At 42.9% G+C, this 27,141-nt stretch overlaps 3 protein-coding genes across 3 annotated transcripts in view; all 3 read right to left on the bottom strand.

Annotated features, from left to right (window-relative positions):
* The window catches only part of pak4 (p21 protein (Cdc42/Rac)-activated kinase 4), a 52,122-nt gene extending 51,211 nt beyond the window's left edge, over positions 1-911 (bottom strand). Inside the window, exon 1 of the mRNA XM_084952015.1 lies at positions 718-911. The gene's annotated coding sequence lies outside the window, so the exon portion shown is untranslated. The remainder of the gene's footprint in view (positions 1-717) is intronic.
* Positions 912-11,493: 10,582 nt separating this feature from the next.
* Positions 11,494-14,276, bottom strand: LOC146373263 (putative transmembrane protein INAFM1). Its single transcript, XM_084950261.1, has one exon. It carries the CDS (start codon positions 13,988-13,990, stop codon positions 13,706-13,708), a length of 285 nt encoding a protein of 94 aa, XP_084806387.1. The 5' UTR covers positions 13,991-14,276; the 3' UTR covers positions 11,494-13,705.
* Positions 14,277-15,629: 1,353 nt separating this feature from the next.
* ccdc9 (coiled-coil domain containing 9) overlaps positions 15,630-27,141 on the bottom strand; it is a 28,115-nt gene continuing 16,603 nt past the window's right edge. Inside the window, exon 15 of the mRNA XM_084950262.1 lies at positions 15,630-26,299. Within this exon, the coding sequence (XP_084806388.1) occupies positions 26,082-26,299 (218 nt within the window). The 3' untranslated portion in view covers positions 15,630-26,081. The remainder of the gene's footprint in view (positions 26,300-27,141) is intronic.

Here is a 27,141-nt window from a genome sequence, read left to right on the forward strand (position 1 = left end):
GTGTGCCCAGCACCAACCGCACGACCTTACAAACACAAACCCCCCTTTCCTCTTACTGCACACTCATGAAGCACAACACAAATGCAATCCATAACATGACATCCGCCAGCCAAGAGGAAAAGAAGCGGGAGGGCAAAAAGAGACTAAAAAGGAGAATTCATTCATGCACGAGAGAGAGAGAGGGAGCAGCTTAATATCCTCTTTTCCTGCTTTAGCCTGCCCACACAAACAACTCAGTCCTACTTCACAGGTGAAAACGGAAGTTCACCGTGATCCTGATTATCAGGAACCAGCTGAACTTATCGGAAAGCAGGCTAGCAGACTCAGAGTTACCAGAACCCGTTTGTCTCCTGGGTGTGCAAATGAGCCATCCTGTGATCTTATAAGATCTTAGCAAAGGAAGACAGTTTGAACCTAAAGTTAGCTTCACATTTTAATTGTTTAACAACTTTCACAAGTGGCCCTCAGATTTTTTTTTCACAGCTCAGACACGATTCGCTTTGAGTGATTCATCAGCTAACACACAAACACAAGGAGAGCAGACTCAAGGAGGCTGCTCCGGTATCCTCACACCCGGACTGGCCGGACTGGCCGGACCGACCAGAGCGCAGCTAACGCTAGCCTCCGTTAGCGGCTCAGCGGGGAGCGGAGACGCGCCACAAGCTAACCCACAGCACGGTCCGGTAACCGAAGTCAGAGCCACGCGGGGATACTCACCAGGGATGTCCCAGGAAAACTTTTTCTGCCGACCCCGCGACGTACTTGGAAACTCTCCAAAAATCAAAAGGGCGGGAGCGGACTAACTTCAGGGCAAACTGTGTGATATTAGCCGAAGTCTTACTTTCCTGACGCCATGTTGAACAGAGGAAACTGGAACATCCGGGAAACTGAAACCAATCTCCATGGAAACCGAGTTAGCAACGGGCTACCGGGAGACGACTCTTCTTCGGCTTTTTTCTTCTTTGTGGTTGGTAAACATTACCGCCCACCAGTAGACTAATACTGTACCTTCCTCCCAGCTGTTTCTTACATTTGTAGTGCACGTGTCATTTATTAATGCAAATCACACTACTCTCTTTTACCATCTCAGTCTCACTATTTACTCTACTTTAACTTAACCTATTTTTTTATTCTTATTTTCTTTGTTTTTTAATCACTGTTATATATGTAAACATTTTCCACTATCTCAGAGGCCGTCACTATGCGCCTGTGGCACTTTAACTTATTTATTGTAGACTGCACTATTTTTATTCTTTATCCCGCTGCTGTAACACAATAATATGTTCACATATGGCTTCTTCTTGGCATGACAAAGATTTGCTCTGTACTCTCCACATACCTTACATCCAGCTGCTTTGAAATCACCAGCTAACCTAACATGCATGTCTTTGGACTGTTTGAGGAAGCTGGAGTAACAGAAGAGATCCCACAAGGGCACAGGAAGAACATCTAAACTCCAAACCTCCAGAAAGGTCTCAGCCAACCTGGGAATTTGAACCTTTCAGTAAACCCCTTTGCTAACCACTTCAGGATGCTTTCCATAACAGAATTGTCTAAGTTTATATCTTGAGAGTTAATGTAAGGTTACAACAAGAGAAACAAACAAAAAAAAAATTTTTTTTTAGAAGAAATGTATTTATCTCATGGCAGTAGAGTGTTTTTTAATGTTACAGTGACTAAACACAGTGGTACAAAACAGTCTGTTTTACAAAAGTAGCCAATCGTCATAATTGCGGGACTGATGGAGTCTCATACAGGGGCACCTCCAGAATTTTTTCATAGGGGGCCACTAAAAATACTGGGGTGCCACACCAAAAACAGAAATTCCAGTTTTACCATGCTGTTGTCAAATATATTTTTGGGGGGTGGCTAGTTTTGTTTTGTTTTTTCAATCTACCATGTCCAAGCAATGCAGGCACACATACGTACATGCATTAATATGTAGAATATGCAGTAAATTCCGATAAAACGGAGACAATTCAATCAATAACAGGGACAAACAACCTCACTATGAGCTCATATGGTAGGTTTTATCTTAACTTTAGTAAATAAAACTGCGGCAAATAGGGTTGGTTGATGATTCACCGGGAGAGACGGGAACAAAACTTGCTGATACAGTGCCAGGCTCCTATTGGGCCCTGTGTGATGCAGAGGTGGTGATGGATAGGTGGGACTACAGCCTTGAGAACAGATATTTGGATGCAATTTGACTTTCTGTGCCAGGCAAAGTTGGAGCGACATCATTCCTCAGTATAAGTTCAGGGACAAGTCATCGCGTTTCAGCTGTTGCTGCTGTAGGAGATGAGGAAAGCGGGGAAGGTGGGCGGAGAGATAGGAGAGAGCTAGCTGCACAGTGAGGAGTGCAGATATGTGACAGTCTGCAGGTGGAGGTGATCATCCATAAGAAGCTTCAGGGCAACAGAGGGATAGTTCAGGGTAATTTAGAGCAGCTAAAGCAAATGTTTGCTAAACATTCACAAAGAAGAACTGTTTTTTTCTGCTGAGCTTTAGCACCGCATTGCAGTGAGAACAGCCCAGACAAGCTGTGTCTGAAACAGAACATCCTCACCTTATCCCAGAATAACACATCTGCATACTCTGGGGATCTGTGAATTCACCATTTTCATCACAGCTGGTTCAGAGCTGCTCACGAGTTTGTTAAAGGGGACTGCAACAGTATGCTTACCGTCCAGAAAAAAACACCCCAGTGATGCCGAGCAGCACCGCAGTGCAGCGAGAACGACCCAGAGAAGGTGTCTCTGTTGGGCATTAAGATGAATTAGAACTGTATAAACAACCATATTCATTAATCTGCCACTGAAAGCCCTGATTTTGCTATGTTGCCATCTGAAGACAGAGACTTTTAAAGAACAGATTAAGCTTTTATATCACATCTGTGATACAAAAAAAGCTCTTTGTATTAATCAAAGAAAAATTAATCCCCTGAAATGTACAATAATAATCAAATTTTTGTTGTATTTAAAAAAAAAATAAAATCATGTAAATTAAAATACAGATGTTTTAAAGTTACATGAAAAATGTCTGTTTTTACAGATTTCTTTTTATATTTAATAAAGATGTTTAAATCTGTATAAAGAACAATATTACCCAATAATAAGTTCAAATACTGTCCAACTAATTAATCCAATTAAAATAGGAGAAAAGTACTGTTGAATTTTACTTTGTAATTTATGCAATATTTTGTATTTTCAGTCCATTCATAATGTGAAAAAATGATTTACTACGCAAATAAACCAGTTTGTTAAACTAGTAACTGGGTTTATATATATATAAAAAAATCTAACATTTTTGACTATACAAACATACAGTTAATGGTTTTACTTCAGAAAATGTAAATACAACATACTGTCAATTACAGATCTTTTCTAGTATATACTGATTGATTGATTCCACGTAAAATCATGTCTATTTAGTTGATATGATAAGAGTGAAATATTCCATGAACCATGTAAACTCATGGTTCAGCAGCAAGTTATTAGTTTCCATGTATATGATGATCTCATCAGAATTTCCTGTGCTGCTACAGATTAAACTACACAACAGGGTAAATTACATTATGATAGCTTGACCTCAACCAGCAACATCAGTGAAGCAGAACTCAATAAAAATGATTAAATAATGTATAATAATCCTGTGATTGACTGGCCAGCTGTCCAGTGTGTACTCCGCCTCTCACCCTGTGACAGGCTCCAGCATCAGGCTGATCTGGATGAGAATGAATGAATGAATGGATGAATGGATGGATGAACATATTTTTCTGCAGTATCACTTTTCAACTTTAGCTACTAAAGAAAAATGTAAATCTATAATGTATGTAAATTTTTACTTAACATTGAGAATTAATTGCAACTTTTAAAAACATTTGTAATCTTGTTTAAAAACAAGTAAACGGCACCATTACGTCATTAACCACACTTCCCTCATCTCTGTAAAAGCCAGGATATTACCTCAGTCTCTTTGCAGTTTCATCTGCACAACACTGACCCCTAGTGATCAAATGCACACACTGCTCTGTCAAGCTTTGCTCTGTGGCGTCCTCATCATGGTGAGGGGCTTTCAAAAAGGCCTGATGAGAGAGGGAACAGTTTTCTTTTTGTTCCCCACACACTAATAGAGTCATGTCATTATTAGTTTCAGAAATGATAAAACTAATAATGAAATTTGTGAACTAAACTGTGAAGTTTTATTTTACTCTCAAAGACGTACATTTCTGTGAATGTTTTATTATTGAACAGCAAATTTTCATATGATGCATTTTCCAGATTTCTTCTGCCAATACTAAGTACATACACCTCTTCTGTTCCCGGTTTCATTGTCTGGAGATGAAACTATCACGTCACCCTTATTTTCTGTCATATATTTACTGTTACAGTAGTCGGTGATCATATTAAATGTCCCTGAAACCTAAACACACGGAGCTGGAAATGAGCAGGAAAGGTCACCTTTGAGAGTTTCTCTCGGTGGAAACATCTTCCCATTTAGATAGTCTTGCTTACTGTATTAATATGTTGAGAAAAAACCTACATTAATCTCTTAACCTGCTAACCTCTAATGACAATCAGCTGATTATAACTTCACTTGCAGCCTTAGGAGAAATTTATATAACTAGAGGTTTCTTTCAGCGAGAGTTTGATCATTTATTTCTGCAGTGGAAGCAAATTTGTTACATTTTAAGTAGCAGCTTTTTTTTGTCCCATTGCAGATTTGGATCAATACTTTGCTCATTTTCTGGTGTCTCTCCAGCTTATTTACAGGCTTTGTTTGTCCTGGGAGACGTGTGTGTTTGCTGAGCATGCTCCTCTTTTCCAGCTTTGTTTCTGCATGTATAGATAAATCTATATTTACTCATTTCTTTTATACAGCGAAATCACATTTGTCCTTTAAAATTCCTGCTTTTCCTCTCATTGTGGTTTCTAACTCTTAGGGAAAAGATATAGTTAACCAGATCTCAGCTGTGTTTTATAAGCTGAGAACAGATGGTTTTCTCATGTTTCACTGCATTAAAGAAGTGTGGAGGAAAGTAAAGGCACCAACATCTGAGGGACTACAGGTTGGACTCTGTGATTAAAATGTGAAGCTGCTCAAACAGCTTTCCTAAATGAATCCACAGCTCAGCAGTTTGTCGAGCCGCCTCGCTGGTTTACATCCTCTTATGAGGCAATGAAAGCCCTGAATGGATGGTACAAAGCAGGACTTCATCATCAATCCTTCCAGTGTTCACTGGGCATCTAATTACTTTAACGGGGGGGTCAAATGTATATTGGTCAAAGGTGAAATGTAAAATGTAGTCTGGCCTGTTTCATAACACGTCACAAATTTCAGGTTTAGCTGCCTGTAGACTGTAAATGCAAAACCATAAAATCAGACATTTATTGTTGTCATTTGTACTGTGAAAAATGCCTGTGCAGTAAAACAGAAATGGTCATGGTGTAAAAGTTCAAAAGATTTTTCAAGGTAAGAAAAGAAACAATCAAAAGTAAAAATATAGCATGAAACACGCACTAAAAGCAAACAAGGAACAAAAACTCATTTCTTTAAACTCCAAACCTTTTATTGAGTTCAAAAAGCATCTTGAGACCTTTTCAAATATTTATGTTGTTGTTGTTGAAAGCCTGGAGATCTGTTCCTCAAGAAAGTCTGGCTACTTGGACGCAAAATATAAAGAAATGATGAATGAACACAATACTGTACCCGCAGCATATATATCAAAACAAAGAGCAGAACATTTTATTTCTGACACTAATGAAATATTTTGAGGTGATATTGCTAAATATTTAAATAAATAGAAAGTATGCCCCAATGAAGCACAATTAAAAAACACAACTGAAACGGTGAAGGATGCATTTGTTAAATGTTTTGCCTACACACGCGTATGAGCTTCAGTGACATCCCATTATTAATCCACAGGGTTTCATATGATATCAGCATACCATTTACAGCTATAACAACTTTAACACTTCTGGGAAGTCTTTCCACAAGGTTGAGAAGTGTTTATGGGAATTCTGACCATTCTTCCAGAAGCGTATTTATGACACTGATGCTGGAGGAGAAGGCCTGGCTGTCAGTATTCACCCTAATTCATCCAAAAGCCTTCTATCAGGTTGAGATCAGGACTCTGTGCAGGCAAGTTCTTCCACACCAAACTCGCTTGTCTATGTCTTTATGGACCTTGCTTGGTGCACTGGTGCACAGTCTGTTGCCACAAAGCTGGGAGCATGAAGTTGTTTGGAACCAACTCCTGAGAAACGACTCCACACCATAATCCGTCTCTACTGCTCTAGAGTCCAGTGGCAGTCAACATATGATGTAAGGCTTGGATGCAGCTGCTCAGCCATGGAAACCCATCACATGACTATGCACTGTTCTGGAGCTGATCTGAAGCCACATGAAGTTTGGAGTTCTGTAGCGACTGACTCTGTAGAAAGTCGGCGACCTCTGCGGACCGTGCGCTCCAAGCATCCACTGACCCCACTCTGTCATTTTCTGTGGCCTCCCACTTCATGGCTGAGCTGCTGTCATTCCCAGTTGCTTCCAATGTGTTATAATAACTCAAATTTTATTTGTCACACACACACAACCATACACAGTATGACATGAGGTGAAACGCTTTTAGCTGTGCATTAAACCATTAAATGACAGTAGGTTTACAGTAAGATTTACAGAAAAAATTTACAGGTTACTACAAAAATCTACAGCTTCAACTTAGAAATTTACAGTAAAAATGTGCAAATAACAGTTTACGTAAGATGTTATTAGTCAAAAGAAATTATATATTATTGGAAGTGTGCAAGAAGAAAAACCAGAGTGCGTGTGGTGATGTGATGTGTATGGGAGAGTCCAGTCCTACACCTGGTTCAGGGCCCGAATAGCCTGGGGGAACAAGCTCCTCCTCATTCTCTCTGTTTTGGCCTTAAGGGAGCGGAGGCGCTTCCCAGACCTCAACAGTGAGAAGAGTCCATTGTTGGGATGGGAGAGGTCCATCATAATCTTCCTAGCTTTGGTCTTGCACCACTTGGTGTAGATGGACAGCAGGTCAGGGAGCTCTGATCGAATGATGCGTTCGGCCGAGCGCACCACTCTTTGCAGATCTCGTCTGTCCTGCTTGGTGCTGTTCCCAAACCAGGGGCAGATGTTTCCCATCAGGACGCTCTCGATGGTGCAGGAGTAAAAGTTCTTGAGCACCTTCAGTGGCAGATGGAAGTCTCTGAGTCTTTTGAGGAAGAAGAGACGCTGACGGGCTTTCTTAACCAGGGTGTTAATGTGGCAGGACCATGACAGGTCCTGAGTGATGTGGACACCCAAGTATCGGAAACTGTCCACTCTCTCCACTGGCGTGCCACTGATGATGAGGGGCTTGTAATTCCTCGCCTGCTTTGTAGTGAAGTCCAGGATCAGCTCCTTAGTCTTGCTGATGTTTAGGAGGAGATTATTCTCCTGGCACCAGGTCTCCAGGTTCCTAATCTCCTCCAGGTAGGCCGTCTCGATGTTGTCGGAGATCAGGCCCACAACAACAGTGTCGTCAGCAAACTTGACAATGGAGGTGGTGTCTGATGTGGCTACACAGTCATAAGTGTACAGTGAGTACAGCAGGGGGCTTAAAACACAGCCCTGAGGTGCTCCAGTGCTGAGTGAGATGGAGGGGGAGACTTGTTTTCTCACCCTCACTGATTGGGGTCTGTCTGTGAGGAAGTTGAGGATCCACTGACACGGTGATGAGCTGAGTCCTAGATCCGTCAACTTGGTGAAAAGCTTAGATTGAATTATTGTGCTGAACGCTGAACGTCCACGAACAGCATCCTAACATAACTCCCTCTGCCAGTGTCCAGGTGACTCAGGGATGTGTGGAGCAGGTGAGCTATGGCGTCGTCTCTGGAACGATTAGTCTGGTAAGCAAACAGAAGTGGGTCAATGGTGGCAGGAAGTGAAGAAGTAATGTGATCTCTCATCAGTCTTTCAAAACACTTCATCACAATTGAAATCAGTGCTACTGGGCGGTAATCATTGTGGCTTGATTTTATACACTTGTGGCCCTGGGAGTGGTTGGATCACCTGAAGTCAGTGGTTTGGATGGATGAGTGAATACTTTTGGTAATAAAGTGTAGTTAGAAGCTCCGGATTTAGAAATAACATGAAAAGAGTGTGATGTTTGCTGTATCCTGTGAAATACTCTTGAAGTGAAATAGCTGACCTATGTGTTTATCAGTGTAATGATGAAAACTATTCTGCTATCTCACGTTTCACTTCCTAAAACACGGCCTTTTCTGCACTTAGAAAGTTTAAGAACGATGACAGAAACTGATCAGCCAATTGCTTTTAGTCTATTTTGGAGAATATTATGAAGTGCACAGTTCCTGTGGATTAAAACTGCCATAAATGAATGATGAATGTCGACTCTTACATTTTTTTTCCATGTGGGCTGCTGTTTCGGGAGCATGGAGAGCAAAGATGACAGGAGAAAGGGAGGAATCACTGAACCCAGAAGCTGATGCAGATGTGCGAACAGCTGGCTCAGGCTGCATGCAGCACGGTCTTTGCTGCTTGCTGCTGCTGCGGTTCGGACAGGACGGCGAGCTCTGCTGAGTCATGAGAGGCTCGTCTGCAGCTTGTGAGAAGGAACAAGCGCTGACAACCTCAGCTGTTAATTTAATTATTGATCGAGGGAGGCACGGCGACCCGCGCACTGTCACACGCTCTGCCCTGAGCCGCTACAAATAATAGATAGAGGAAACTCCCTGGAGCCCACTCTGATGAGATTTTGTGTGTGCGTAAACGGTGATGAGAGCGAGCTGGCTCGAGCACAGCTGCTTATTGGCCTCATGTGTTTCTCTTTTATTCCTAATCCAGGGGAAAACGCGGGTTAGCAAGAGCTGTATGGGTGGGATGAAGCGCACGCTGACATTTTTTAGTTTTGAGGGCCCATCCTGTGTTTCAGCTGATTATAATTCAGCGTGAGACCGTAAATATAAAAGGATGCTTTGCAGCATCAGAAAAATGTCACACTTGAGCTTTTATTGACACACAGTTGCAGGAAAAAAAAAAAAAAAAACGTCCTCAGAATGTCTTCACCATGACAGCTGTGCAGGTTTCACGCTTAATTGATTTTTATTTCCTGCTTTGACTTTGTTGATATTTTCGGTTTGTCCTGCAGTCCCCAGTTTGCCCACTGTGTCCCAGTCTGTCAGCGTTTCAGTGCCTCTCCTGTCTCTGTTATCATGCTGTCAGTTATTTGTCTTGAGGTTATTTTAGGTTGGTTTTCTGCTGTGTTGTGTTTTTGTTTTTAATTCCTGTCTTTGTGCTTCTTCCGTTCCCTGATTGCCTTGACCTGCCCTTTATCCCCGATCAATCCCCCGTGTCCACCTTTCTGTTTTAAATCCCTGTCTGAATTATATGCGTTTCCATTGGATTCTACTTTGTGCTACCGTGTGATTTTGTTTATTTAGACTATTGATCAGCCAATAAAGGCTTTTGTTAGAAAGAGGTTTGCTGATGCTCATCACACTGGAAAAAGATTCCAGAACGAACTCTAACGGTCTGCACCAGCAGAGCTTATTATTTTCCCGAAAGAAAAAAAAAAAGTCTAGCTCTGCGACTCCCATTAATTGCAGTTTTACTTTTATTTAGTGGGTTGATGGTTTCAGAGGATGGCTCTGCTAGGTGCTCAGTAAAGTTTCAGTGTTTAAGCGCAGCCCATTGTGCAGTCACACTGCAGCAGCAGCCTGCAGTTCAGTCCCTTTTCTCAGGGGCACGTGACAGGAGGAGGGAAAGGAGCTGCGACCCTGACTGATCCTGCTGCCTCAGCATTAAAAACTTTGCCACCGTTTCTCTACAGCTTTGCAGTAAAATGTGATTTACAACTGTCATAACTAACATTTTACGCTAATAGCTGCAGAAAGATGTTCATGTTTTAGAATGGCAACCATCTCTCTTTAATGTGCGTGCATAATGGTGCATCATGGCTGGAAGTCACTGTGATCTCAAACAGCACAGCATAATAGCTCGGTAGTTCTTGTCCTTCTGGCTGCTCGCTCTAGAGGTCACCACATCTATTCTTAGCATCTGTCACGCCAATCCTCTGCTTCCACAAATCTCCTCTGTGCTCTTCCTGCTTTCCTCCATATTCAACAACATTAAAGAGTGATTTTAACCCTTTTTATTTGAAAAGCTGTGATAAATAATATTATTTTGGCATTATTAGGCAGAAAAATCTGTCCACGTACTGTACATTAACTCCTGGACAGTTCGTTTTCCATAGAAAATCCAATCTGTGATCTTTTTTGGCTGTTACTACTCTACTAGCTGTTCTAGTGGGAGAGAACGCTGAGGGAAAATTTCCAGCATTAATAAGAGCCACCTGCGCTGAAAAGCATCCAACTGAAAGGTACGCAGTCATTTCAACTCTGCAAACTCTGGGAATATAATAAAAATAATAAAAATGCAAAACGCGGAGGTGCAAAAAAACGCAGTTCCTCTAACGGCCACTCGAGGCGGGCTTTAAAGTGGTAAAAATTATACATATAGTCTGGTTCAAAGAGTTTTGGCCTCTCATAACATCTGTACAGTGGGTGAATTACTCTATAACTCCTCTATCTGGACACTGTTAAGGGTTAAAATTAGGGGTGTGGCCACTTTGATTAACAAGGCGCTGTAGTTGCTCTGTCCCGTTGGGCCTCACATTCACTAAATCACTCAGTCACTGAACTGGACTTCTTCACCGTGTTTGTGCTGCTGATGCCTAATGGAGCATTTTTAATGCAAATATATGACTAAGTATATGGTCGACTGTGTGAATCAGCCCAGGCAAGAAGTTTGGGCTGCACTTTAAGTGAGTGAAAGTCAATCGTTTATTTTAGTCTGTTGCTTAGAAATAATCAGCAGGTATCTCTGTTTCTGCACATGGTTAGGAAAAAATAAAATTTTTAGGCTTCCAAACATGGAATCCTAAATCGGTGGATGACCTCACGGTGGTTTATATCCAACTTTTACATACAGTCTATAAGTCTGACAGGTTGATGTCGGCACGGCCTACTCCTACTGATCTCTACATGCTGTTTATCCAAAAAGAAAAAAACGATGCACATTAAACAGGACGTGTCACTGCATCCTGCTCCTGTTCTGTGACAACCTTTTTAATCATCAGAGAAGCATCCACCGACAGTCTTCGGTTACCAAAGCACTCTACTTAGATAAACATGAGAAAGGTCAGTGAGGAGAGGGCCAAGCAGCTTTCACACTGAAGAGGCCAGATGTCCTCACACAAGTGTTATTTCCAGGTAATCTGGAGTATCTAACGGCTCTGATTTATAGTGAAAGTGGAGGCTGTGTTGTTTCAGATGCAGGCCAGCACTCCCCTGACGTCAGCTTGGCCTTTTCAGTAAAATGTCCCTGCGTTATTTCAGCACAGGACGACACCAAGCTGCCTGCCCCGTCGCCTGTTTTTGCTCAACTGCTGACAGAAAGACAACACACCCACACTGGAATAAATGCATAGTTTATCATATCATAACAATAAATTCTCAAGGCTACATTGTTAATAAAACAGTCTAGTAGATTTAGCCTAAATTCTGAAGAAGGAAGTGAGGTGAACAAAACGTGTCATCGAGAAGAAGAGGTACAATCGTGACACTGCATTGAGAATTAACGGTCATTCTGTGCGGCAATGCAAGACAACAAAGATGGCTCTAAAAAGGTAAAACTGCTGCAACTACTGAGAGTGATCACCTTGCATTTCATACGGCTACGAGCTACCGACGATCACAATTTAGGCTACTTCTGCTACAGTACAGTATCGCTTTAAGTTCCTCTAGATACCTGAATAAAAACAGCATTCTGCTGTGAAAAAAGAGAAAAACCAGAAAGTCCTCTATAGGCATGAAAAAAAGAAGTCTCCATTAGTGCAGAGCAGGGTCCTTGAGGAGTTGCAGGGGTTCCTGAAGGGGTTTGTAGGCTGGGGTTTAGGGCTCAAGCACTCTTGTGGGGGGTTTAAGAGTTATTTGGTGGGGTTTTCTAATGAGGTTTCTCGGGGATCAGCTTCGGGGGTTGAGGAGTCTGCTGGGATGTTCTCCAGGATGTTTAAAGGATCAGGGCACACTCATGGTTTCTAAGCTTCCATAAGGTGGAGCATTGGTGTATAAAGTGAATTTTCAAAGGGGACCTCTTATGGTTTTCCTGGTTTTTTGGCATATATCTCCTGTTCCAGTGCTGGATGCTCATATTTAACATGGACAAAGTTTCAAATAAGGAGGTCAGTGCATGTTCAGGCAGTTTTTCCCCCCTCAGCTCTCTGTGATGTCATAGAGAGCGAGAGAGAGATCTCAGGTACAGAAGTCCCATCCACCTGCTGTTTGCATTGGGCAGCCAATTAGAAGAGAATTGATGAGCTGAGGGGCTTCAACAAGGCCATGTGGGAAAAATAAAGATTATTTTGAACTGCTGATCATGCAAAGCTACTCTAGCAGGTTGCCAGAGTGTAAAATACAGAGCTGGAAGTGAGCAGGAGAGGTCCAATTTTCACAGGAACGTGAAAGAGTTAAAGCATGGATGGACTCATGGGCGACCAACTGGGCACAGACATTGGTTAGATTTACACTAAGAGGCTAGGACAAGTGTGAAAAAGACACCGAAATCTCAGACTGAATGGTCTGAATGTATGGTGGGTAATTTAAAGAAGTAGCATCTGTGATTGTGCTGCACTGAGTTTGATCTGGGGTTTTTTTTCTCACTTATAGAAGGAGCAGCAGAAAAATAATCCCTGTTACTGGTTAGCTGCACATCATAACGAGTGATCTAGAGACTTAATTTTTCTGTTATTTGTTTTGCTTAGAATATGATGGAAGAAATGAAAGCATGCAACATACTGTATGCTCTCAGAACCCAGAGGGTTTTTCCTGTCATCCACCTAAAACTCAAACACATTCAATGAAGAGTCACATAAGAGAGAAAAATCACCAGGTCCTGGAACATTAAAAGCTTCAGCAGACAGCGTTCGATAAAGAAATAATGTGACCTCTGCTGAGGATGCGGCATTCAGATGCAGGACCTTCAGTAAAGCTTCTTCAATCTGTCATTTTGTAGTGTGATATCTGCTCTCAGTGGTCAGGACTCAGCCTGAGAAGTGATTACTGAAATTTAACTGCAGCACTCATTTACCTGCGACACTTCACGGGGAGTCCTAGAGGAGTGAGGGACCTTTTGCATGTCTGCACCCAGGAGTCCTGCTTCACCTAATCCATCCATGATTTAAAGGATGTAAGCATGACTCTCAGAATAACCAACATTTACAGGCACACAGCCACAAATCAGAGGGAAGCAGCCCTAAAAGATGCCAGGTGTGTGTTCCTAAGGCTTTCTCTCATTGGACAGACGAGTTCAGTGAAATGAAAAACAAAAAACCATAAACCCCCTCAGGACTGGGTGTTGGGGTGAAGCTGGAAAGAAAAATCCCCTCCTCCTCCTCCTCTCCACCTGCATCCTGCATGCGGAACACTGATGCATCCCGGCAGCATCTGCCCCACTCTGTCCTCCCTCAGGTCCTCAGTCAGCATCCCAAACTCTGGATGCAGTCATGTCTGTCTGTGTGCCGTCATCTCTCATCCATCCATCCACCGCCGCCGCAGCCTTGTGTCAGGTGTGTGCAGTCACTTATTTAATGCGTGCGTGCGTGCGTGCGTGCGTGCTGTAAAAGTCATCAAGGCTTCGCCAGGCACACGTTCTGGTTCGGGTTCTGGTTCGGTGTCACGGTGATGTTGTCCGCTTTGCCCGGCGTCCAGAAGAACACGTAGTAAATGACCAAGATGAACGCGGCTACGGACACGCAGAGGAAATAGGCGATCGCCATCGCCACTTTCACCCAGATCTTAGTTGACATGTTGGCGTGTTTGGCCCGCAGCTCTCCGGGGTAGCTCGGCCTCCGGTTCATGTCCCCGTTCAGCTTCTCCACGGTCATGTTGCCCTGTCTGCTGGCCGCCTTCATCTCGGTATCAGCGCTGAAGTCTTACTCAAAGATTGCTCCCCTGCTGACTGTTGTGCGTTCATCGGAGTCTGCAGACGCTGCCGCCCCGCTGCGCTCCTCCGGGCCCGGATCAGGACGCAGACGCTTCAGGTTCTCTGGTGCGTCTCCGCGGGATGCTGGAGCTCCCTGAGCCCTCTGAGCTCTCCGTGCGCACAGGGTAAACTGAACTCAGGAAGGTTTGCTCCGCTACCAGCTGGATGGGACCGCTAGTAAGCTGCTCCGAATTAAAGAAGTCGTTTCCGGCGTGTCTTTTCAAAGTAAAACGAGTGATAAACGTACATAGCTCGAGAATCAAGGTTACTATAGTGAACTAAAAATAAAAATAAAACTAGATGTGAAAAAACATTTTTGCTAACTAAAATAATTAGAAGAAAGGTACATGCTGAATTTAAAACGACTGAAAGATATTTTTCTCCCAGGCAAAAACAGAGAAAATAATGGACATTAAATATCCAAACAAAGTCTTGATGCATGCTCAATCATCCAGGTAAGTAAATCCCTAAAAGTTGATTCTGTTCATCTGAATCTGGACGTAGCGTTTCCAGATCAACAAAATCAACTTTGGGGAAGTAAAAATGTTGAGTTTGGAAAAGTGGGAATAATTCCTCTTGGATTTGAAGAGCAAAATGATAAATGTAACGGATTAAAGGAAGCGGCTCTAAAATGGAAACAAAGTCTGAAAAACTGTAAGTAAATAGATAAACAACCTGAAGCTAACACACCAGTTAACACGGGACTTACTTCTTCCTTCATTCATGGTACACTTGCGCATGGACTGCTCCAGTCCAGCCAAACTCAGCAGGGACTCCAAAAGGAGTCCCTGCTGAGTTATTTGTAAGCTTTGGTACCCTAACCTAACTCTGGTGTCTTATCTCTGCGGCCTTCATTGTTGACCCATCACAATCATTCGAAGTCGAGATGTTGAGATGCTCTTTTGTCGTCAGTTACTCTCAAGGCCAAAAGAAAACAGAAATCCTCTTATTGTGAAGGGATTTTTGCCACGTTTCCGGCGGCCCTCCGAGTTTTTTCTGACCGTCTTTACGAAACTGTGGACGAGGAGGAGCTCAAAGTACGCAACACCCGACGATTGGGTCATAGTTTGGGAGAAACGTCCCGCAGCAGAAGGCGCAGAGCCATCTCCATCCACAAATCATCACCGCCTCAGATTTTCTCCTCCAGCCTAAACAAATCTGTACAGAGACTGTAAAAACAACCCACCGAGACATCAGAAACCTCAAAATAAAATAAAAATAAATAAATAAACCCTCTCTGCACAGATGAGTCACAGGCAGCTGAAGGAGGGGGGGGGATTACTAGCCCCCGTTATGTAGTGTTAACTGAGGATGAGGAGGAACCGTTTGCCTTCCTGTCCTGCAGCGAGCAAGGTCACAATGTTCAAACAAGAGCTGTGATGCTCGTGTGTGCAGACGCAGAACGGCTTCTCAGTCCGGGACTGTGTCTGCGAGCAGGACCTGAATTCATGCGTCTTGGTGGCGGACAAACGGAGCAGAGACGGTGTCGGTGATGCAGATTCTGTTATGTAGGAAATATTACCAGCATTTTAAATCATTTCCTCACGTGCAGAACAAACACATTAGACTTCAGAGAGAGAGAGAAAACATTTATTGGCTGAACGAATAAAACACAAACAGATAAAGCAAAAGTTTGCTTTTCATTCCAATGAACACATTTTTTAAAAGCTGTACAAGCGTCTAGATGCTCCTTCCCTCTCTGACGTGGACATTTCTCATCGAGGTTTTTCATAACATTAACAAACAGAAGCTAGATCTCTTTGTATGCCTTCTACATTTGTGTTTTCAGAGAAACTTGATGAACTTGGGGTCAGAGAAATGAGGTTAAACTTGCCCTCAGAGTCACACACAGATTTTGGATGGAAGAGGCAATCACCTCCTCTGCCAAAGCAGATCCTGAGCCGAGGAACATGCAGCTTACTCTCCATTAGTTCCCTACAGCGTCTGATCATTCTGATTTCCTGTCGGTCGTCCTGGAGAAGGAGAAAACCTGCTCGGAGACGCCCCTGCTGCACAGGCTGCTGGAGGAGAATCAGCAGGTGGGCGAAGACCGAGAACGCTGGACAGTAAAACTTGATTAGATATCAGCTGCCTGCTGGGCTCAGGAGGTGAACCACTGAAAGTGGCTTCACCTAAACATGCGTGCTAGGTGCAGCAAGCTGAATCTGAACAGCCGATAAAGGGACTGGACTGTGATGGAGGTTGGACTAACACACACAACCATGACCTGCTCAAACCGGAGAGAAGAGGAAGATGAGGAGACTTCAGAGATCACAGGCTGCATTTTGCAGACATTCAATGCTGGAACAAAAACTTCAATTCCTTTTATAAAACTGTACATACTGCAGTTTTCTTTCAACCCAGAGGCATCACTTTTATTCCTTGGATACAGAATACAAAAAAAACAAAGCATCCCCACTCATCCACGTGTGTTTAAACGCCACAGGTTCAACGCTCCGGCTGATGCGAGCTGAGAAAACAGACTTACTCTGAAGCCCTTGGCCCGCTGAGGTATGAGAGAGCGGTTTCACTCCAAAATAAACCATCAGAACAAAAAGAGGGAGACAGTTTCATTCACAAACGACAGTTTAAAACAATCCCAAAAAAACAAAACAAACTTCATACGATGGAGGCAGCGAGTCCTAAGAGGGCCGGGAAAGTGTAGTCGCCTAAATGTAAAGCAATATCAGAGAGAATTACATAATCAAATCATCAATTGGAGTGACTTTTTTTTCTGTGTACATAATTGATTTTGATAGATTTGAAATAAAGAGAAGACCGGAGTAGGTCACATGATTCTTTCAGGTAAAGCAGGTGAGCAGCAGCTGATTAAAAAGGAAGAAAACGTCAGGAACACGCAGACAAACCTCAGTTTCACTGATTTTAATCTGGACACGTCAAACGTGCTGCAGCTCGCTGACGAGAAATGGGTGAAACTGAGGTTTGAGGACTTGTTGGGAGTTTCTTCTTTAACTCTCTACTGCACGCCTTACCTCCTGATATTTAAACTCACTGATGGCCTTTCAATGGAACGATAAAGAGAAAAGGGATGTGTGACCTGCGAGCCGTCTGGACCGAGTCCAGGGAGGACGATGCCTGCTGAATCGGTCTTCATTACAGACTCACAGGGGTTAATTTCACAATTTTACACGACTTCCCAGAGACTTCCTGTTGGAGCGAACGCTCCTGATTTGCACAAAGAACCCTAAACTCCTGCTTAATGCAGATGAAGACGTGGCGGCTCGATGCTGTGCCTTTTAAAACACCCCTCTGCTTTACGCCTGCACCAACACCGCAACTATGCAGTCGGTGGATTCCTGTGTTGCAAATATGTGAATCTCTTTGCAACTCAGATCAGATCAAATGCACTGTGTTAGGCTCAACATAATGACACGACTGAAGAGAGACTACTGATGGCTGCTGCCTCTGAGGACAAGCAAACTTCAGCTTTAGGACAAAAATGTCACAAAAATGTGATTTTCACAGAATTCTGAAGCAACATTTTTGTGTTTTCAGATTTGATCAAAAATGAATCCACATAATAAATTAATCTTTATGAAAAGTGTCTGAATTTCATGCTGCACTTCCCAAATAATTCAAAGACACCGTTTATGTTGTTGCACAGCGAGTCTGTGCAGTTCAAAGAACAAATCTTTGCTAAAGTGTTGATTAAAAGTCATATTTAGTGATAAAAACTTGATAAAATCTACTGGCTGGCTTGGGAATGACTGTGTCAACATGGATGAGTTGGAGAAGATGGTCGGGATGAGGGAAGTCTACTCAGACTGCTGCCCCTGTGACCCGAACCCGGATAAGCGGCAGAAAACGGACGGATGGATGGAAAACGCCAACATTTCGCCCAAATGGTGTAACTATGTGTGCAGTAGAGAGTTAAAAAGCCGTCACCATTCAGATCGAGCCGGTGTGCCTGACACCTAAACAGTTGCTGTCCTCGGAGTAAAAAGGGCGCCGTTTTACTGCCACCATCTACTACAAACAATAATTCATTACATGATATTATTACGTTCGATATTGTTCGACACAAAATGAGCCGATGAACAGCAGAGTTTGAATCTGAGCTGAATTAGAATCACATGATCAATTAAAATTTTATTAAATCTGCGTCATCTGTGCCGCCACCTTAAAAAAAATGAAGCGGTGAAACTACAGCGTGACGTGATGGAAAAGACGGAAACTGATCGGAAAGAAGCGAGCTTAGCAAACAGCTGTCACCTCTGCTTAAAGCTCAACATTAACTGGGTCTGGCAGCTGGAAAGATTTGTTTTTCATTGATTAATGTGCTTAAGATCCTCTTACAGGATATCAGTTTAAGCGTGGTCAATATCTGTGTCAATCACCATTTTCTTGTTTCCTGTAACTATGTTAGAACAGGACGGCGATCGCCCCATTTTGCAGACGATCGGCTAATAAGATGAATCCAATCAATCAATCACTGGGGAAGTTGGAAGTTAATGATTGTCTTTTTCCCGTGGAGAAATTCAGGTTCCTGGTCCTGAAAGGAGAGACCACATCGACCTTATACAGGCTGGGCGATCAATGGGGATGAGAGCCTGCTGGACAAAAAGGATGCAGTGAAGTAATCCAGGCAGTGAAGTAATCCACGTTACTGTCTGTAACTTCAGCAGAATCTCTGAGGCGGAAACGACCTCTGTGAGGCTCTCAGGGCAGTGTTAGAATGACTTTTGCACACGAACACAGATGTTCTCTCGGAGCAGAGAAAACGAGTCTGTAGAGAGAAGTCGGCATTTTTAAACCAAGACACTGATGGACATTTTACTTTTGATGTCTCAGTACTACAGAGAGAGGGGAGGTGAAGCAAAGGGAGGGGGTGTTTGATCACAGCTCAGAGCGCTAAGAAGAGGTTGGTCCGTGGAGGCAATGCACACTTCTTCCTCCTCCTCCACCTCCTCATCATGGATGAAATCATTTTTTTCCTGTTTTTTAAAACAAATTTAGATATGCAGTGGTCACGGATGAGTAGTGTGATGCATCCAACTCCTCCTCCTCCTCCTCCTCCATCCAGCCATCCTCAGATGTGCTGCAGCTTCAGTCTGTTGATACAAACAAAAGGAGGATGTTTAAAAGTGTGTGGCCTAGAGAATGTGCCTTTCACCCAACGCACTTCAGACTACCATAAAGGCTGAACATTTGCAGCCATCACCGAGCGCATTCGGCCACTCTGGGGCTCAATGAGAAAAATTATCACATGCACAGAAGCTGGTGATCAATATGAACTCTCGCAGCTGCAGAAAGCCTCACAGAGCAGATCAGAATGCATCCTGATCCCTGAGTCACAAACAGCAGTTGTATTTCACGTCCCCGGCGTGGCACTTTCCCACTAAGATGGAAAGATAAGGGAAGGGGTTAAAGTAGCCTGGAAAGATCTGGAACGGCGTCCCGGTGCTTTCAGTTAATGAGTAATTAAATCTGAGAGGCAGTTTAATACATTTTAATATCGAGCGAGTTCATTTTTCATGTTGCTTCCAGCTGATGCCATGGAGGAACGACCACTCGGGAAATGATGTCACCGCACAGACACACAGTCGGTAAAACCTCTTTTTCGTCCTCGTTTCTCATTCCTGTCATGAGTTCATGCTCCTCTTCTTCTTTCAGGGTCACCACAGCAGATCATCGCTCTCTACCATCCTCCTCTGTCACACCAACCCTCTGCATGACCTCCTTCACTACAGCCATTATTCTTCTCTGAGCTCTTCCTCCAGCCTGGCAGCTCCCATCCCTCCTCTGCACATATCCAAAGCATCTCCACCCACTCCACCTGGCCAGCACTCTTTTTCACCTCTCCTGTGATGTGGATGATTGACCACAGGTATTTAAACTAACCTACGTTCACTACGTGTTCTCCTCGTTGCACCTGTCTCACTGTCATCTGCACACATTTATTCTGTCCTGCCTCTAACTTTTATTCCTCTTCTCTCCTGTGCATACCTCCACCTGCTCTCTACTGTCACTACTGTCATAAAGTCATCTGCAAACATCATACTCTGCAGAGACTCCCACCTGGCCTAAACTGTCAGCCTGTCCATTGCCATTGCAAACAAAGAGGGGCTCGGAGAGAATGATTGCCCACCTGTCACTCCCACCACACACCTCGCCACTGTCCTGCACCACCCTCCCATGCTGCAGATGTCAATAAAGTTGTGGTCACAATGGAAAAATGGAAACTAGTTTTAAACATATCAACAAATATCATCTAACACAAATTTTGAACCACACAAAAGCCCCTTTTCCATTAGTACCTACTCAGCACAACTCGCCATGGTTCACGGTTTTCAGGGTTTTCCATTAGGTCATAGTACCTGGTACAATTTAGTACCTACTCCCGGGTTCCAAACAATCCGAGCAGGTACTAAAATGTGACGTCATCAGACTGCATGCCACTGATTGTCTAGTCAGCAGCGTCACTCGATGTGTCATGAAAGCCGCCATTTTTAAAACCGGGCAACGAGGGAAACTGCTACAAAAAAACAACGCCGTGGTCCCCGAGTCAAATGAAAAGCCAGACTGAGCAGCAGGTATATACTTGTCTGGACGTCCACCGTTGCTGTAGCATTCGCGTCACATTAGTTACATTGTGGGACACTTTGACGCGTTGCTATGACAATGGCCAAACATATTAGGAGGTACTCAATTGCAATGGAAAACCAGTCGATCCAAGTCGAGTCGATCCGAGTTGGTACTAATGTAAAGGCAGCTAAAGTATCTGCAAGCTAAAGAGCCAATATTTATTTTTGCTATAGTTTCCTCTCATGAGCAGCGAGGTTTGAAGGCTGCAGGTTGAACTTCTGATATATCTTTTCATTCCCTAACGAGGTTTTATTAAACTTTAAATATTACAATTTTAATTTAATAAAAGGTTACACTGACCTACTGCGTCACCTTGTGGTGCACGATGGCACTGCACAAAAGTACAGCTCAAACACAGCTCGACTTCAGTTGATATCTCTTCAACACAATACACGCAGATGTTTCTATAAAGTCAGAGCAGTCGTTTCTTCACATTTGGTTCAGAACTTTAAAACCTCCTGACATTAGACTGTTTTACCTTTTAATAACATTAATAGATAAAAAGGTTTTAAAGGATTGAGAATTTTAGAAGACAGGAGGTTTCACTCGGCCATGTGACTCTTTCCAACAATCCATAAACATTGCCAAGAGCGCAAAACAGCCTCTTAATGTTGTGTCCATGACTTGTTCTGCAAACACTGCTATAACAATATCTTTGTGTTTTAATGTTGGCGTTTGCCAATGCTTGAGTGATTCACGCAATTCAGCCTCTCCACACTGGAGCCTCAGAAACATCACACGATTTAATTCAATCAGACTTCAAACGGACTCCACTGTATCAGCCCTATCATCTGTCCAGCAGGCTGTAGCTCATTTCCTCTGAAAAGCCTTTAAAAGCTTAATTGTGCCTCTAATTTCCCCGGTTTCCTGATCTCCACCCTAACGCCAACACACACACACACACTGACACACAAAGCCCACATGAGCTAATCTGACTTGTGCCGTTTATCACGAATGAGTCATCAGAGGTGTAAATGCAGCTACTGTGGATTTTTATATCAGAACAAAAGGAAAGCAGCGATCCTTTAAAACTGCTGTACTCAGTCCAAATGGTAAAAATTGAACTGGAGTCTGTTTTTAAACGGCCCAGATCTAATTGGATAAAGATAACACACAAGCAGCTGTTATCAACTAATATTCTGTGTTAATCATTTCGATTTAATTTTATATGAATCGAGGAATTCAAATTCAAATGTCAAAATTGTTGCAAATGCCAAAAACGTATGGTTTATTCATATTAAATGACAAAGAAAAGCAACAAATCTTCACTAAAAAACCCCCAGAAAATTATGAAAATAAAGGAATTAAAGTCAAAATTTGCTCCAGCAAAAGTCCAAACAACCTCAGTTCACCTTTGTTTTTTTTGTTTTTTTAAATGGCCGCTGTTTTTATCATCCTTTGCAGCAACAACCTAACTTATACATTAAGAGTAGATTAATTAAATGTTGTTGAATGTGTGTGTTCACATATTATTATTATTTTAAAGCCTTGGTATCTTGGTCCCATCAAGTGGAACTATTCTCATTTCCAGCTCCATGTTTATTTCTGGACTTTAATAAAGAAGCTTAGTATAACTCACACTTTAATTTGACCTGTTTAGCTTCTACCACCTTTAAAGAAATTTTCGTCTGATTGGCCGCCCTGCATAAGAAAAATGGGTGGAGCTTCTGTGACTAGCGTGATCATATACTTTCTATGGTGTCACATGACACCTAAAAAAAGCAACTCAATTTTTGAAACTTTGACCATTTTTAAGATTAATGGATCGTATCAGGATATATGTGGCAGGAAAAGCATAACAGGCCTCCTTCAGTTTGAACCATTTTATTCGGTTCTCCTCTGGTTTTACTTTATGAGATTAATCAATTAACTGCCCACAGATCGCCTTTCTAGCTTTTATCATGCCATCTGAATTTAAGCCCAACTCACGCTGACTTCAAACTCTGTTTCCATATTATGACAGTTCCAGAGAAAAGGAAATATTTATTATTTAAAGCTTTGCCATTTGCCAAAGTGATAACACCCCAGTCACATGATAAATGGGTACAGGGAGAGTGCTAATGACTGGACTTCCTCCAGCCTGTGGTTTATCCACTTAGCTCACTTTTAAACCACAGCGTGCAGAAAAACAGACGAACGGACGGAAATGTGAAAAACATTGATTCAGCCACGGTGAGTGACTCCTCTTCCCAGCGGTGCATGACTCACGGCACCATGAAGTGATAATATTATGGGCTATCACCTATATAAGGGCTGGTTGGCCTTATAGTTCAGTGCTCCCATCAACCCCAGCAGTAATGAGGGGTGTCACAACGAATGAAGGAAAGGGGCATAAAGGAGCACAGTGTTGTTCAGAGACACAGACAAAAGAAAAACAAGTTTAAACCAGTTGTTCTCTTTTTTCTTCAACGTCCAACACCAGAACAAAAAGAGATCCACGATTCAGTTTTAGTAAATTAAAAGGTCGGCCTCACAGTCTGAGAACTGCTGGTTTAAACAGAGATGAGCAACATAAACAGAAACCAGTTCTGAAGCAGGCACTCAGCTACATCCATGGCAAAAAGGAACCATCAGAGCTCAAAGCCACATTTGCACCCCAGAGTCACACCGACTCTCCAGTTTCCAATCTGTGTTGGGCAGATTAGACTTGTTAAGCATGTGGTAATTAGGATATAATCTGAGAACCCAGATAGTCTGATGATCGGGCCTCTGGAGTTAGTGGCCAATTTTTCTGGGCTTCCAGTGCAGCCGGCTGATATCTGGGGAAAGATTTCCATTTCTGTCCTCGGGGCAGGTTTATGGATGCAGATTATTAAAAAGAAAAACTAATAACAACAGCTTTTTAATCAGGTTTTATTAGCATCAGAAAATAGCTGATTGGATCCCAGACTGGGAGTATTTACTCTGTGCCATCTCAAACATGACCCATCAGCAAAATACTTGAGTTTGTCTCATGTATATTCATGGAGATTAATTAGGACCAAACACAAATTATAAGTAAGGCTGAGGGGAACTTTGTTGTATGGATGCACGGATTGTGTAATTCTGGGCTTATGCAGATGTTTTAAAAAGTAAATGAATACATATGTGGCTGTTTATTCATTTCAAAATTAAAACGCCTTAAAACGCCTCCAGGGACTTTCATTTCAGAGCAATAGCTAACCTAACTTTGACTCCAGTGGTCACTTGGACTTAAAAAAATAAAACAAAAACACATGTATAGAATCACCTGACCAATCAGATAAAAACTGGTTAAAACGTTCAATGACTTTGCCCTAAAATAAGATTTAAAAAAACTTTTTACCCCACTTTTCCCCTCTTACATCATCATCTTTGCCTTTGCTGACATCTCAGATTTAAGTATCATGTCTGTGGTTTATAATATTACTGCTCAGTTGTCAACGCACCCACTGTTTTCTTCATCCTTCAAGCATTTTAAAAACACCAATTTCCACGAGTTTTGAAGCAAATATCAAGATTTCAGCATCGTTTACAAATGCAAATACATCCATCCATCCATCTTCATTCGCTTTATCTGAGGCCGGGTCGCGGGGGCAGCAGCCTAAGCAAAGAGGCCCAGACCTCCCTCTCCCCAGCCACCTCCTCCAGCTTATCCGGGGGAACACCAAGGCGTTCCCAGGCCAGCCGAGAGATATAATCTCTCCAGCGTGTCCTGGGTCTGCCCCGGGGCCTCCTCCCGGTGGGACATGCCTGGAACACCTCACCCAGGAGGTGCCCAGGAGGCATCCTTGTCAGATGCCCGAACCACCTCAGCTGGCTCCTTTCGATGTGAAGCAGCAGCGGCTCTACTCTGAGCCCCTCCCAGATGGCCGAACTTCTCACCCTATCTCTAAGGGAGTGGCCAGCCACCCTTCGGAGGAAGCTCATTTCTGCCGCTTGTATCCGCGATCTCGTTCTTTCGGTCACTACCCACAGCTCGTGGCCATAGGTGAGGGTAGGGACGTAGATCGACCGGTAAATTGAGAGCTTCGCTTTTACACTCAGCTCCCTCTTCACCACGACGGACCGGTGCAGCGTCCACATTACTGCAGCCCCAATCCGTGTGTCAATCTCCGGCTCCCTTCTCCCATCACTCGCGAACAAGACCCCGAGATACTATGCAAATACATAAAAATATATATATCTGAATGTTTGCCTGCACGTGACCAAAGGCTGCAAAATATTATTGTCCAACATACTGCAAATGGATTGTATACGGAAACAAGAAAGGTACAAAACTCTTGCCCCTTGCCTATTTACAGAGATTAAACAGACCCTTGGAGATCGCTTAAGAAACAAATGAGCATCAGCACAGAGCCTACAGTACTGCAAGAATCAAGATAAAACCCTGACCTGATGGTGTATGACAGGTGGAAGCTATTTAACTAATTCATTAAACGTGGATCTTTCTCAGAGGCACCTCATAAAAAGTCAAAGCATGCACAATTTAGCTGCATGTTTGCACATAATTCATCTAATAATCTAATAATTATCACAATATTTTAGTCTAAAATAAAACCGCGGAGCAAACCTGATCAGACAAAGCTATTACACTAAAAACTACCCAAAGAAGACCCTCAAAAAGTTTAATGGAGCTCATTTGGCTCTGCTCACATACAAGATGTCCTCCATGTTGGCTGAGACACCAACTTCTTAGTGTGTACCATCTATAGTCCAGATTTGTTCACAGCGTTCACCAACAACTCAGCGCCTGAGGCCTGAATTATTCAGATTTCCCTCCTGAGATTGTTGATGGGTAGAGCAGCACGTTAACGGATACTTATGAGTTTGAATGTTTTGAATTAGATCGCTTATAAAATGTGTTTTTAACTGAAATGATCTGGTTCCACAGATGCCATGAGTGTAACTGCAAAACAGGCAAGACAGCAAATGCACTCTGATCATATCACATGATTAACAGCTCACATCAATACAAAAAAATAAGAGGAGGAGACAGAGTAAAAGGTTTGGTAATGCAGGCAGTGCATCAAGCAGCAGCAATTTCATTACAGCCATAAAAACAACGAAAACAAAAGGTTTTACATGCTGGAGAAGAACAGGAAGAGGAGGAGGAACAGCACACGGGGAGTGCATCCAACAAAAGAGGTGGAGTTAAAAGTTTCAGTCCATCAGAGGAGGAGCAGGAAGACAGCCGGGAGGAGTTTCAAAACAGGAAGTGGGTCCTGATCGGTTGAAGGAGGCGGTAGCATTGCAGGTCAGATTTTTAAAAAAGCAGCGTCTAAAGCTATCTTTGGGTTTGTCAGGCCACCAAACAGCTCCTGTCATGATTTATTTATAAGGGAATGAAGACAAAAAGAGTGAGAGAGCCACACCATGAGGGAAATGAAAACCAGCACAATCACAAAAAAAGCACAAAAAAAGAAGAAGAAGCAGGAGCACAGCGTGAGGAGGCGTTAGAGGTGCGCAGGGGATTTACAGTAAGCCACCGTCTCAAAGTCAGTGATAAGGACCGCACCTGAGGACGGCTGCTCTGAGGACTGCTGCGTTTCTGCTGTCGGAGCAGCGTCGCTCTCGGCAGGCGGCGCGTCATCTTCTTTTTCTACTGAAGGTTCAGGCGAGCTCGGTTCGGCTTCCAGGACGGAGGGGGAGGGCGGGGAGTCGGGTTTGTCTGCTGTCGGAGAGAAAAAGGCAACAAGGCTCGATTCAGAATGAAATAAAAGCTTATGCTCAAAGGCAATCTGGAGGGAAATAAAGATGTTCAAGTGCAGAGCAACTCGAGAAAAAAAACAAAAGACTCATTTCCACTGCAAAGCAACACAGTGTCATTCAGCGTGGTGCTACGTTAGGAAAAATCCAAGGAGAGAGTATTTCTCCTCCGCTCCTTTGATGTGTGCACGGTTTCCTGTTTCCTATACTTTCATTGAATCCACAACATTAATTCCTCCATTTTATTGTCACAAGAAAGATAAAATAACTGCAGCTATGATGAAGTAAAAATCCTGCCCTGTAGTGCTCTCGACTCAGCCTTTAAAACCTTACAGCATGTGGAGTCTCGTCAATTAGAGATAAATAAACTGCAGGACCCAGCTTGCATCTAATCAGCTGTTGTTGGGTGAGAAGCCAAAAATTCTGCAGGTTTTGGAGGCGTTACTTGAATCGAGATTAACATCAGTTAAAATTTAGCCGAAAATGAGCTGAACTGCAAAGCGGCGCGGGAGGATTTCAGATGCTGGGTTAGTTCAAGCGGGAGATTAGAAGCACCTGGATTAATCCTCCTGATGCAGCTGGATTAGAGCTGCTGCTGGTTTGCTGATCCTCACTATACCACAGGACTGTCAGCATGTAATGTTTCTACTCTCTAAAGAAAGTACTTTTTAGTTAAATATAATAGAAACTAAGCTTTAGAAAAAACATGTAAAATGACTGAAATTATATGTTGTATTAACTAAATAAAATAAACCAATACACCCAGCATTTGAAGGATATTTCTTTGATATTTATTAAGACTGAACT

This window comes from Perissodus microlepis, chromosome 14 (genome assembly GCF_051167445.1).
Source record: "Perissodus microlepis isolate ML-2025 ecotype Zambia chromosome 14, ASM5116744v1, whole genome shotgun sequence".
Taxonomy (NCBI): Eukaryota; Metazoa; Chordata; class Actinopteri; order Cichliformes; family Cichlidae; genus Perissodus; species Perissodus microlepis.

Coding starts and splice junctions, on each gene's coding strand:
- LOC146373263 (XM_084950261.1), bottom strand. CDS start 13,990: ATGAAGGCGGCCAGCAGACAGGGCAACATGACCGTGGAGAAGCTGAAC.